A 12,832-nucleotide genomic window follows, 5' to 3' on the forward strand; every position below is an offset into this window, starting at 1 on the left:
AATGCAAATCAAAACCACAATGAGATACCACACCTCACACCTGTAAGAACAGCTCATATCAAAAATACCAGAAACAAGTGTTGGCAAAGATGTGGAGAAAAAGGAACCCTCATACACTGTAGGTGGGAATGTATACCAGTCAGCCCCTATGGAAAACAGTATGGGGGTTGCTTAAAATATTAAAAATAGATCTGCCATACAATCCAGCAATTGCATTTCTCAGTATTAATCCAATTTATGCAAAAATACAGATATATGCAATCTTATGCTATTTATTTACATAGCCAAGGTAAGGAAACAGTAAACTAAGTGCCCAGAGACAGATGAGTAGATGGGAAGACGTACTATATACACACCGTGGAATACTACTCAACCATCAAAAAGACAAACTTGCCATTTTGATAACACGGATGGAACTGGAGGGGATTATGCTGAGCAAAATGAGTCAGAGGGAGAAAGACAAGTATCAGATGGTGTCACTTTTTTATCGGCTCTAGATTACATTTGTTATCTGGGAGCAGTTTGCTTAGCCCATCATCTAAGTACCCAACGTGAAAGGGCCACAGAACACCCAGGTGAAGGACTTGCTGGCTTTTACCTGGAAGTTATTATATTTGTACAGGGTTCCTCCTGTGAGTTGAGGCACAAGACCCAGAGAGGCCACATCCACGTACTGGTTGGGGAAGAGGAACAGCGTCACACAGCAGCCGTGAGCCACACAATCCTTGGCCAGTGAGTCATACCCCGTAGTCTGGGGCTGGAAAAGTGTCTGAAGAAAAAGATACACAAAAGGAAGAGGAAAATCACAAAATAGTTTTGATTTAAATTTGACATTTCTATTGAATTCTTACTAATTTTTTTTAAATGAAAAGAATCTGTTTTCCAGTAACGTAAACTAGGCTGAAGAAATAAACCATGGTATCAAGAGCACCCAGTCTGTGCCAGGCTTGGGCCGCGGGAAATACTTGTGTGCAAGAGGCTCCCCTTGGCCCTTCAACAATTCCAGCAGTTCCTGCCGCCCCCTCATACAGACACCTTGGTGAGGCAGCCTGTCTGGTGTCCCATTGATGGACGCCGACATCATGGTCTTATCCTTCCCGACTTGTCTCCACGGCTACACCGTCACAGGGTTTGAGTGAAGAATACTGTGAGGTTCAGGGTCCTCCACTGCATGCCTCAGATGTGGTATAGTCTGTCTCCTCTCTCTCCTTTCTCTTTTTTCTGCATTTCCCCTACAGTCTCCATTTCCATACTCACTCCAAACTCTCAAACGGATCACACATGAAAAAAACGTGAGGTTTTACTCGAATTTATGTATATTTCAGCCACCAGCTTTTCTAGGCATGTAAGATTTCTTAAATCATTTTTAATTCAAATTATCCCTATACTATGTAACAGCCTGGGCTTTTACATTCTATTTAGCCTCTCCACCTCTTTCTTGCACAAAGGAGACAATCCTTCTGAATTCCTCTTTAATAACCAAGACATGGTCACTTCCAAGGACAATACCTTCTCTTTGTCCGTATTAATGAGCTTTTTGTCATCTCTGTTTTTGAGTTTCCCTGGTGCTTCTGCAGTGGGCAGGGAGGAATGGAAGATGAACAGCTTCCCAGGACAGTCTGCTGCCTAAAGAAAAAAAAAAAGAATCACAGACAATACCTTGAATGGCAAAGTTTTCTTTTAAGGGAATCAGAAAATAAGCAAAAGTATAAGCACCTTCCTTGAGCCAAGCACTGTATGTATCTCACTGAATCCTCACAGGGACCTTCAGGGCCTTGGATAAGTACTATTCTCTCCATTACATAGTTTGGGAAACAGACTTAGAGAGGGTTAGATTTGCCTAAAGTATCCACGTACTAAATGGAAGAGCCAATATTTAAATATAGGCTTATATAATATGATTTTAAAAACGACTCCAAGGATGTTACAGTGGAAATACTTCCTTACTTAGCTTACAGTATGGTCTTTAGGGGTTTTTTGTGATGCAAAAATAAATGACAGAATCCCCTGGATCCTAATGCAGTAGCAGCATTTCCTTAAAACCTTTTAGAAATGTGCATTAAACCTGACGGGGTACCTCAAGGAAGGGTGCACACGATTGTAGGAGTGGTGTAGCAACAGCAGAAACAAGGAACCAGCTCAAGCCAGGTAATGGGGGGAGGACAGTGTGATCAAGATTGCATGTCACAGGCTCTGGGAGGCAACAGAGAGATGATTCAGACTCCCTGAGAGTCAATTGGGCACTAGGGATGTCGAACATTTTATTTAAGAAGATTTTAATCTTTAATCCCTGATAGATGGAGTAATCTACCAAGCAAAATTTCTGGAAATTAAACAATGTGATATATTGCCCCTCCAGTCTTGCCTTCCTCTAAACCATCTGCTGTCTCACAAACAGGGCAGCTGTCGGCGGGTGAATAGGACAGGAAGTAGGAAACAGGGAGAGGCCTCGCTACCAACATCTGCTGTGTGCAGCACTGTGCCAGCCCCTCCTCACTTGCTTTTTATTTGTTGCTTGTTACCCCAGAAAGAAAGAAGTACAGCTGCATATTCAGGAAAACTGACGTTCGTCCAGTTACACAGGTGACACAGCCAGTAAATGTCAGTTTCGAAGCCCCATGCAGATGGGTCTGCCTCTGTCTTTCCAGGCGAAGCGCCAACATTTCTCCCACCTGCCATTCCTTAGACTGAAAGTTTCAGCCATACAGGCTTCAGCTTTCCTGGAACATGCCACATGCCTTACACCCCCACGCCCCGCCTCTTATCCTTTGGCACACACCATCCTCTCAGCTTGGAATTCATTTCCTCCTCCTCTCACCCTGGAGCTGGTGTCTGTAAGGCTGGTTTAGTGGGACTGGCTGTGAGGTGTGTTGTAAGTTACTTGCTATTAATAATAAGGTACACTTAGGCTTGTGAATACCTTCCTCAAAGAAGGTATTCGTTGATGTGGAGAGAATTCACATCAGCCCTGTTCGCATGTGCTCCATTGAGGGACATTCTGATACACTTTGTGGCATGAGTCACATGGACACACAGTCCTGCAGTCACAGCTGACATGCACCTGCATCCTGGCTTGTCTTTGCTGGGCCAGCAGTGAGTAGTGGTTTTATGGCTGCATGACTCGTCTACTTGGAGTTAGAGATAGATACAACATTAAGAAGGAAGAAAGTAAGGATAGATGAAGTAGCACAGGCATCCCACCTGTATGTTTTGGCCTGTTAAGGCACATTAGTTCCAGAAACCAAACTTAGTAAAATTTATAGTAATATTGACAAAAACATGTAAAATATGATAACAATTTTGAAATTCTATAGCCTTTTTTTAATTTCTACTACTTTTATTATTATAAAGAAACTTTTTGTTTAATTCCAGTAGCAGAAAAGGTATAAAACATTTTTGAATGTGAGTCTTCTCCCCAGTTTGTTTTTTTTTTTTTAAACATTTATTTATTTATTTATACAAGCATTGGGTACAGTCAGAAGTGCAGGAGGGTGAGAGAATTTACCAGAGCCAGAGCAGGGAGCAGAACAGGCAGACTGACGAAGTACACTGCTGAGGGGAGCAGTGGGAGCAGCAGGAGAGGTCTGCTGCGCCATGTGGGACCCTCGCTGGCAGCCGGGGATCGAACCAGTGCTACAGAGGCTGCGGGCAGCTTTGCAGCCCAGCACTCAACAGCTGCACTACCAGGGAGGCCCTCCCCAGTTGTCTTTTTTCTTTTGCCTAGGTCACTCAATACCACTAAGGAATTCACTGTCAAAAACTCTCCACCTAGTTAGTTTCTACTCATAGAAGCATTGTCATTTCAAACCATGGATGTTGAGAATGTGGGATCTAGTTCCTATCTACTGGGTTAGAGTTCGAGTGATTTTATTAGCTAAGTGATATCAGGCAAATTATTGATTTCTCTAAGCCCCGACTATCATATATATTAAAAGGGAGAAACAGCAACTACATAAAAATTGTGTGAATTCAATAACTTAGTAAATGTTAATAATTATGATTACACATACATAATTAAACATACATGTACCCATAGATTTAAACTCGAAAGGAAAAAATTTGGGCCCATAAAGAAATAAAGCTCACTACTAGAAAAATGCAGCCATATTTATATGTTTTTCCTTATATTTTCCTACTAGTTTTAGGATCATAATTTCATTAATTGCACTTATTAAATGCTTCCCAAGTAGCATTTTATGCTTTACATGCCTACAAAATTTATGTTTTCACCAAGATCTAATTTGACCTATATGAGTTTCTCATATAAAATTAGATGAATGAAAAATATCATCCTTATTGTGATGGCAAAGGCTGAGAAAGGCTGACCTCTCTCTGCTCAAAATTCAGCTCCACTGTCCTTTCCTCTGAGAGATGTGTCTGTAGAGGCCACCATTTTAGAATTAACAATGGTACATACAATGTCATGTATCCCAAAGTCTTCTCCACTTTCAAGGTTCACTGGAAACAGAAAAACCCACATGATTTTTCTACAACGTGCTTCCCCAATCCCCATTGGGTGTGGTGTCTTTTAATCTATAAATATTTATGCTCCATAAATACTTGTGGAAGGAATGTTGCTGTGATGCATCATCTTAAAATTAAATTTAGGTGTATATCAAGATAATTTAAAGATAGGCTTCCCCCATAGTGACATATTTTAAGCATAACTACTAAAGGTCATTTCCCGCCACCTTTTTGCCAAATTCTTACTTCACATTGTATTTATTTAGTTTTATTGTGGAAGTAATAGCTAACTCAGAAAATGTTCTTTGGCCAAGTTAAAAAAACAATGCCAGAAATTCACATATAGTTGAGTTATGAGAGTCAGATTTTGAAAGAGATGTAGATTTTGAAAGACTGTGGAAGAAATACGATGAAAATGCAAGGTTCTGGGGACAAAGAAGCACTTAAGCAGAAGACGGTGTATTGCAGCTTTCAGTTGCAGAGGTCAAGGACTTTTGAGAAAGTCTGTATAAGAACTTTCCAGATGGGCCCTCTTTATCTTTGCGACAAATCAGCACGTTTTTTGTTAGTTTTCGTCTACTTAACTTTGTTTCATGAAGTTTATTACAACTGATGAGCATAGATTTCACTTGGCATCTAGCTGATAGTGTGTGAAGCTATAGTTCACGGGGGAGTACTAAAATGTCCTCACTTGGACACACAATAAGAAGAGCTGTGCTTTGATCTCCTTCAGTTTCCATTTCTTGTCCACAGAGGATAAGAACCTCATCCCGTGACAGCTCACCAGAGCAGTCCTAGGCTTTCCAGTGTTACTCTCTGCCCTTTGTCCCTGAACTTTTGGGGAACACAAGCAATAAAAATCTTGCCTCAAGAGTTACATCTCTTCGACCATAGTTAAGTGTAAGTGGACTTAGAGGAAGGGAGAGTACTTTGCCTTATGAAACACAGGCATTTAATACACCCCTACTGATTGAAAGAACAAGAGAATGAATTAGGGGGTCTCTTCAGTACTTAGACACTACCTTGCAAAATCTTGAAAATGTTAGCCCTTAGCCAATTATAAGTTCAGGTAACAATTTTACTATTGTGTATGTTATACCAATTTTAGTCTGATTTTTAATCACACAGGACCTGAAAAGATTGTAAGATAGCATTACTGTCAAATGTAACTAAATAATCATACACATACCAGACACTAGCACACACTGTACATATGCACGCGCGTGCACACACACACCTATTTGAATATCTTTTTTTCTCCATCCAAACAGTAATGTTGCTGTGAGGCAAAAAAAAAAAAAAAAAAAAAAAAAAAAAAAAGGCATGAACTGCAAACAAACCCCAATTATTCTGCAGCAGTTGTGCTCTTGTACAAAATATTATAATCACCTTGAAGTTTCCTGTCAGATGCAAGGGAAATTTTTTCATAGACTTGTTATCCATATTAACAATCTACAGGCCTCCCTGATGGCGCAAGGGGTTAAGCTCTGCACTATGAAGCAATCGCAGATGCTGCTGCATGAGTTCGATCCCCAGCGGGCCAGGGAGCAACCCACGTTGCACAGACCTCTCCTGTCTCGCCTGCTGCTCCCCTCAGCAGTGTATTTCAGTCAGTCTGTTCTGTTCCCCACTCTGTCTCTGGTGAATCCACTCTCCCCCTTCATCTCTGGCCTGTACCCCAGCTCCTGTATGCATAAATAAATAAATCTTTGGAAAAAAAAATCTACAAGAAAAGTTCTGAGAAAGACTCTTTTAAAGACACAGATATAATCAATCTGCCAAAGCAAATGTCAACAATCAAAAATCCATAAGATGACCAGGGAAATGAAATAATTATATCAAAAAATCTACCTTAAGTATTATTAGTACCTTTCTTGGTAGTTAAAGCTAAAAGAAACATGAATTAGAAAGCTTATGATAATGAAATGTAGGAAATCAGTAGTGACTCTTTCACAAGCAAGAAACTGAATGATGTATGTTCTAATGATGTTCTACAAAAGAAACTTTCCTTGTGGCGCTATCATTTTAACCACTGATTAAAAGTCTAAGTCAAGACATTCAAGCATCATTTGAAAGCATTCTTAGTGCAAAATAACATACAAAGCTGCATGGGTTCAGTATGCAACTTTGTGGTGAGTTAATTTAAAGATACTCTCAGAGATTGCAGCATGAATAGCCATTCATCTGGCTAGTAGCTCCCAAGTATACATAATCAGCAGGACAAAGAGGAAATCTGATGAATCAAATATGAGAGTGGGGCCAGAAAACTGCACTGTACAGAAGCACCTGCCATTTAACACGTGACTCCATAACTAGTTAGTTGAGGAGCGACCATCATACTGAGCCCTCTGTAGCAGTGGAGAGTGATGAGCCTCTGATTGAATATTGGTGGCAGGAGAACAAAGTCAAGCACATGCCCCTGACCTCACATTCCAGATCACTTTATAAAGACAGTTCCCTATCCCTTTACTAAGAGTCCTTCACCTTTTCTAAAGAGAGTTCATTGTATTTTTTAAGACTATTTCTATTTACTTTGATATTTGGGGAGTTATTCCAAATCATTATATTCAGATATTAGCTTTGTCTCACTCTTCAACTTTGACGTAAATGTATATATTACTCTAACAATAAGATTACAAATATAACAAAAAAATTATATGCAAAAGGCACTCTGGGGGAAGTGAACAGGCCTCTGGTAAATGCTGAGCACATTGATGGTGCAGTACATGAGCCAACTCCAAGGACATTGTGGTTATTAAGAACACAGTGGTTTTCCAGTCATGCATAATAATATCACACCGAAATCACACAGAAAGCATGCACACAAATTTACTTTAGATAATTTTTTGTTCAAGGATACTACTTAAACAGCCTCTGGACCTCTTGTGGATGCCAAAGTGGTTAAATGCTGTGGGCCCTAATTCTGGACTCCAGCCCACTAGAAGCCAGGCCTGCAACTTTTCCTTCTACTTTATACATTAACTTATAGATGAATATCCACTGATCCTTCCAACATGAATGCATGAATGAGGATTTGTTTCTAGACCTAACTTTTTAGAGGAGAAGGATATGTGGGGCCATCTATGACTTACCACATATGAGAAAATTCACATATGGATACAGATACCTTATTGAAGAAAGAACAACAATAACAAAACTCTCAGATTGCAATGGAACATATTTGTTTTAGGAGCTGTTGAATGAAACAGGAATTCTCAAGTTTTCCAGCAACCTAACCGGTCACTACTGCTGGCTTCTACTGGGTAAGCCCTAACATCCCCAAGTTACTTTATGACATATATTTATTTTAAATCTTACATGACATTCACATGTATGCTGTGACTTTTTAAGAGATATGTGCAAGTCTTTGATCCCAAATGAGTAAACACTTTGAAGATAAAGGAACCCAGGCAAGCATCACTGTACTTATAAGCAAACTGTGATATTTAGATGCAAAATTTACACAAACTCCTTCCTGAAAACAGTTCTATACTATCACAGTTGCTGTTTATTATTGCAGCTGCCACTGTTGGTATTATTAGTTATTTCATTTTAAAAGGTAACTTTAACTAGAAAAAAATTAGAAATAAATCTTAAAAAAAAAATTTACACTCAATTTTAAGAATTAGCTATCACAGCCAAAGTGGTATGACTCTCGTACCAAGGATGACTCAGAAAAAAAGTGCTTTTCAGTAATGTTGCCATCTCAGAATATGTCCATTACTATGAAAAAGACCAAAGTTTTTTGGGTTCAGCTTCCCAACTAGAGACAGGCTCAAATCATCTCTGCTTTTATTTCAGGGAGGCCCTTCCTGACACTCACACATGCCCTGACTACTGGGGATTTTGCCTGCACAAGTTCAAAAACCCTCGGGAAGGAAAGGGATATAGAGAGAATTCTCTCTTTGCATTTGGTAGCTCAAAAAGCACTGCAATAATTTCAAAATAGATCATGTAAATTCACAGAAAAGCTAGAGGGAGGAGCTAAACTGGAAATCCTGACAAAATCAATTGTTCAGAAGCTAATAGTGCTGGAATATAAATGCTGGGGGCACACTGTGGTCTGGACCAGGTCCTCCTCCTGGATTTGCTGGGTGGTTTGGCAACCTAGAAACCTTCTTTCACAGACAAAACTCCCCGTGTGTGTGTGCGTGTGTGTGTGTGTGTGTGTTTAAAACTGATTTACCAGTTAAAAGAGACGACTTCTCACCTTTAGTGCTTCCATGCCAGCCTGGATGACAGGAGCAAAGACGGTCTCATTTTCATTAGAGTCTGCAAACATCTCTGGAATTTGGTCCAGTAAGCTGAAGAAAGAAATGAGCAAAATATTTAAAATGTTCAGCATATTTAGAATAAATTTCAAAAAATAAATCATTCACATCTCAAGCCGAAACACATAAAGTTTTCATTTGACACCAAACATGTATGGATGAATTATAGAGAAATTCCTCAGGGAATTATAACCTGGGGGGTGGTTTGGCACTAAAATTTATGGTTAGGATATTTATAAAAATTACACTTTTTGTAAATATTTTTTTCTACTCAATACATTATTGATCTGAAGCAAAAAATCATTATAACTTTTTTAATGAAGTTATGTTATATCCTTGTTAATTTTTTGACAGTATAGGATTTCTCCCCTCAGGTGTCATTGCAGCTCTCCTACCACCACAGCCCCTGTGGTCAGACTAGACATTCTTGAACTAGTGGCTATATCTTTAGTGACTATCACCACCACTCAGCCACATGCAGGAAGATCTGCTTTGCTTTACCTTTCCAGCAAACAGAAAAGATTTGAATGTGAGCGTAAAAAATAGTCCTCCTTTTAGACTCTGATGGACATTGAAGAGAGAGAGATTAACATAATGACAGAGCCATCCAATCCATACCTTAAAGACTCCTTGCTAATGACAAGACAGAATAATGTGTCATTGAATCAAAACACAATGCAATGAAAACCAGATACCCGAATTTCTTTCCAAAATTATAAAGCATTTGGTATTTACTTGTGAATCACAGCTTGAGATTCTTGATAGTTGATAAGGAAACCATCCAACAAAGGAACAAAGACCTCTCCAACATCAGTCACCACCATCATCTGTGGCTGGGCCAAATTACTCTTCACATTAAAGAAATGAAGAACTTTGTTGTATGTGATAAAGCCAACTCGAATTGCAGAAGTCTCTTCTTGCTCTTCCCTGTAAAGAAATAAAAGTGCTTGAGGTTCTTTCATAAATTGACAACAAAAGGAAGGTTTCTATTTGAAATTCAATGAGTATACTATCTATAAAATATACAACAGATATATTTAAAGTTTTGATCTTTATTTCTTTTACCAGCTGAGTACTGTGTCACAGTGGAAGGAGATGACAATCACTAAAAAATAGTTGACAAAAAAAATTCTTAATATTCAAGGTAAAAAATCAAATGGGCATTATGAAAACATTTTTCATTATTATTTCTTCAAAATACGTTTATTATCAATCCATAGCAATTACAAATGTGGTCCCCTCCCCATAAACAAGTCAGGTTTATTATATTCTTTATAACCAAAACTCTCTCTGATGTCACCAGAAGGTGAGAAGAACAAATGGACTATGTGAAGCAAGAGAAAGGCACACTCAGAGCACTAACAGGGCAGCTATTTTTTAAAAGAAAGAACTTGCCCATCCTACATTATTCTTTTCTTACATTTGAGTCTTAGAGACTCTCAAGAGAAAATGGGCTCGATCTTGAGGACTCTGTGCAGCATATGAACTAGATCACATACAGGACCGGACAGTGTCATTCTTATTTGCAGACTATTTATGACAGTCTTGGCAAGACAATGAAAGCAATAAAGGTCCCGAAACATAACAAACCATGAAAAAGTTAACTCTGTTTTCGAGGAATTCCAAAACAAAAGCTTAATCTTCCTGAAAGGGGAATAAAAGCATGAATAGTCACGAACAGTCTCCTTCAAGTCTATACTTAGTATACTCAGAATTAAGAGGTCCACATTCTAGTTACATTTTGCCACATTCTCTCCCTCTCGCAGCCCTAAAATTATACACTTAGACATAACTAATATTATTAACAATTTTCGCTGACGATGCATACTGCTTCACAATTACATGAAAGCTGTGAATTACAAACTTCAAGACCAAGTGCAAAATCTTCTTCCTCTGTGAAACCTCCTCTGGTGCTATCAACCAGAAGTTACTTCCCCTTATAAATTCCTGAAAATTATCATCAGTGGACTCTTAGTATATAGGGCATTTCAACAAACAGTTCACCAATTCTTGACTAAAATACAGTAAAGTTCAGGGCTCAAGGTTTATGTACATACAGCCCCATGGGGTCTAGGAAAATGTGGGAACAGAGGGTTTGTTGATGATGATTATTTTTTTAATTAATTTATTTATTTATACAAGCACTGGGTACAGTCAGAAACACGGGAGGGTGAGAGAATTCACCAGAGCCAGAGCGGAGAGCAGAACAGGCAGGCTGATGAAATACACTGCCGAGGGGAGCAGCGGGCACAGCAGGAGAGGTCTGCGCGCCATGTGGGACCCTAGCCAGGTGGCCAGGGATCAAACCGGCACTGCAGAGGCTGCAAGCAGCTTCGCAGCCCAGCGCTCAACTGCTGTGCCACTGGGGAGGCCCTTGATGGTGATTATTATATGGTGAAACAGGGTGTTTGGGTTGGCAAGTGAGAGCACAATTGATAAGCTAATTATAGGACGGCTTTCCAAGGCCAGTTTGGTGACGACCTTCCTAATTTAAAATCAGCCTGGCTGGAAGTATTTATACCACAGGAATGAGCAAACATCAAAATCCAGGCTTGATTACTTTGAGAGCCAGTACGCCACTCGGCACTGGTGAGGGTCGCATTTCCCAGCAAACCTTTTATTGCCTAAGGTGAAAAAAGGTCCAGCAAATCATTAAGGACACTTACTCTCTCTCAATGGTTTCTTAGAACTAACAAGAGAAAAGAGCACAAAAGAAAAATGACGATTCTGGTTTGCTATTTCCCATTGGGATTGGACATTTTCAAGAGATGAGAAAGGTATATCCTGGGACTCAGAGGTTCACGTAGCATCTAAATTAACACTTAAAAAATAAATCTCATCAGAACATCTCACAGTATTTCAAAATATTGGAACATATCCCCATGGGAACATATTATTTCTTAATTTGTTTGAGAAACAAAGAACTAACTTAAAATTTTCTTTTTCTACAGTATAACTGCCTTGTTAAATCATATCCGGAAGAAAAGTCTTACCCTCTCCTTCGTACTAACTCTATACAATTTCCATGGAGTTACATAAAGGATGCCGTATAGAGCAATATGTTGTTGGCATCCTGCTTTTCAGTGGCCACCCCCAGCATTTGCTCCCATTATTTTAACAAATGAATCTGACAGAGCAACACTGAAAATATTAGCATCTAGATCAACCAGAATATTCAAAAGTCAAGCACTTAGAACACTTTCTCTACAACATCAAAAACAAAACAAACAACCAGCAAAGACCCCAGAGCTTGATCTGAATAATGGGTGAAATATTTCAAACCATTTCAGTTCTAGAGAAGACAGAAAAGTCTGGCAACCTGGGGATAGCAAAGATATAAATTTGAAGTTAAATACTGAAGAACGGGGTCCTCCCTTTTCAAAAGATTAACTAAGAGATGAACATACCTAAGACATTCATCAAGACTTGAACAGTGTTTTTTAAAAAGGTTATTTTGCATATTAACTGCTTTACTTCTAAAAAGTAAATCAAAATCTTGGAAATCTTATTGTAAAAATGTATATAAAATTATATGCATGATTAGACCAAAATAAATTTGGGGGGAGAAGGAAAAAAAACAATAAATTAGTTTGAAAAGATGATGGAGAAAAGACATTTGGACTTTATTTTTTTTTTAATTAATAAATTTTATTTTTATATTCCCCATACAATTGCAATCCCCCCATTCTGACCCCAATCCCATAAGACATTTGGACTTTAATAAAAACTTTTGAGAGGTATTTGGGCAGTTGCAGGGAATTAACCATCAGTCTTCTTTTTTTTTATTTTTATCTTTTGCCAAAGCCACACATCTGCTCCAGTTGGATATCAAAGTTATGATGACACTTACAGAAGGAGTGTGATTTTATGACTTAAAAGTTTTGTATCATCACTTGTTGAAAAGGAACACATGGTTGGTGAGCAGACCAGCCTGATCTGAGGTAGAGTGAGAGAAGGAAGAGAGAACATTTCCAAAAAGTAGTTTTCTTTCATACTCATCAAGCTCAAAACTCAGATTCAAAATTTAAACAGCACAGGTAGAGCGTTCTCTGATAAAATAACATCATAGTAACAAAAAAAGTCCCTGCTTCTCAAGG

General features: G+C 38.8%; 1 protein-coding gene across 2 annotated transcripts in view; it reads right to left on the minus strand.

Annotated features, from left to right (window-relative positions):
- Positions 1-12,832, minus strand: part of SEC24D (SEC24 homolog D, COPII coat complex component) — a gene marked incomplete at both ends in the record, with an annotated part of 86,818 nt that overhangs the window by 16,758 nt on the left and 57,228 nt on the right. For both annotated transcript variants that reach the window (XM_084252215.1, XM_084252214.1), the window contains 4 exons: positions 599-769; positions 1,510-1,626; positions 8,675-8,768; positions 9,471-9,662. In XM_084252215.1, coding sequence (XP_084108341.1) covers positions 599-769; positions 1,510-1,626; positions 8,675-8,768; positions 9,471-9,662 — 574 coding nt within the window. The remainder of the gene's footprint in view (positions 1-598; positions 770-1,509; positions 1,627-8,674; positions 8,769-9,470; positions 9,663-12,832) is intronic.

This window comes from Talpa europaea (genome assembly GCF_964194135.1).
Source record: "Talpa europaea genome assembly, chromosome: 13".
Lineage (NCBI taxonomy): Eukaryota > Metazoa > Chordata > Mammalia > Eulipotyphla > Talpidae > Talpa > Talpa europaea.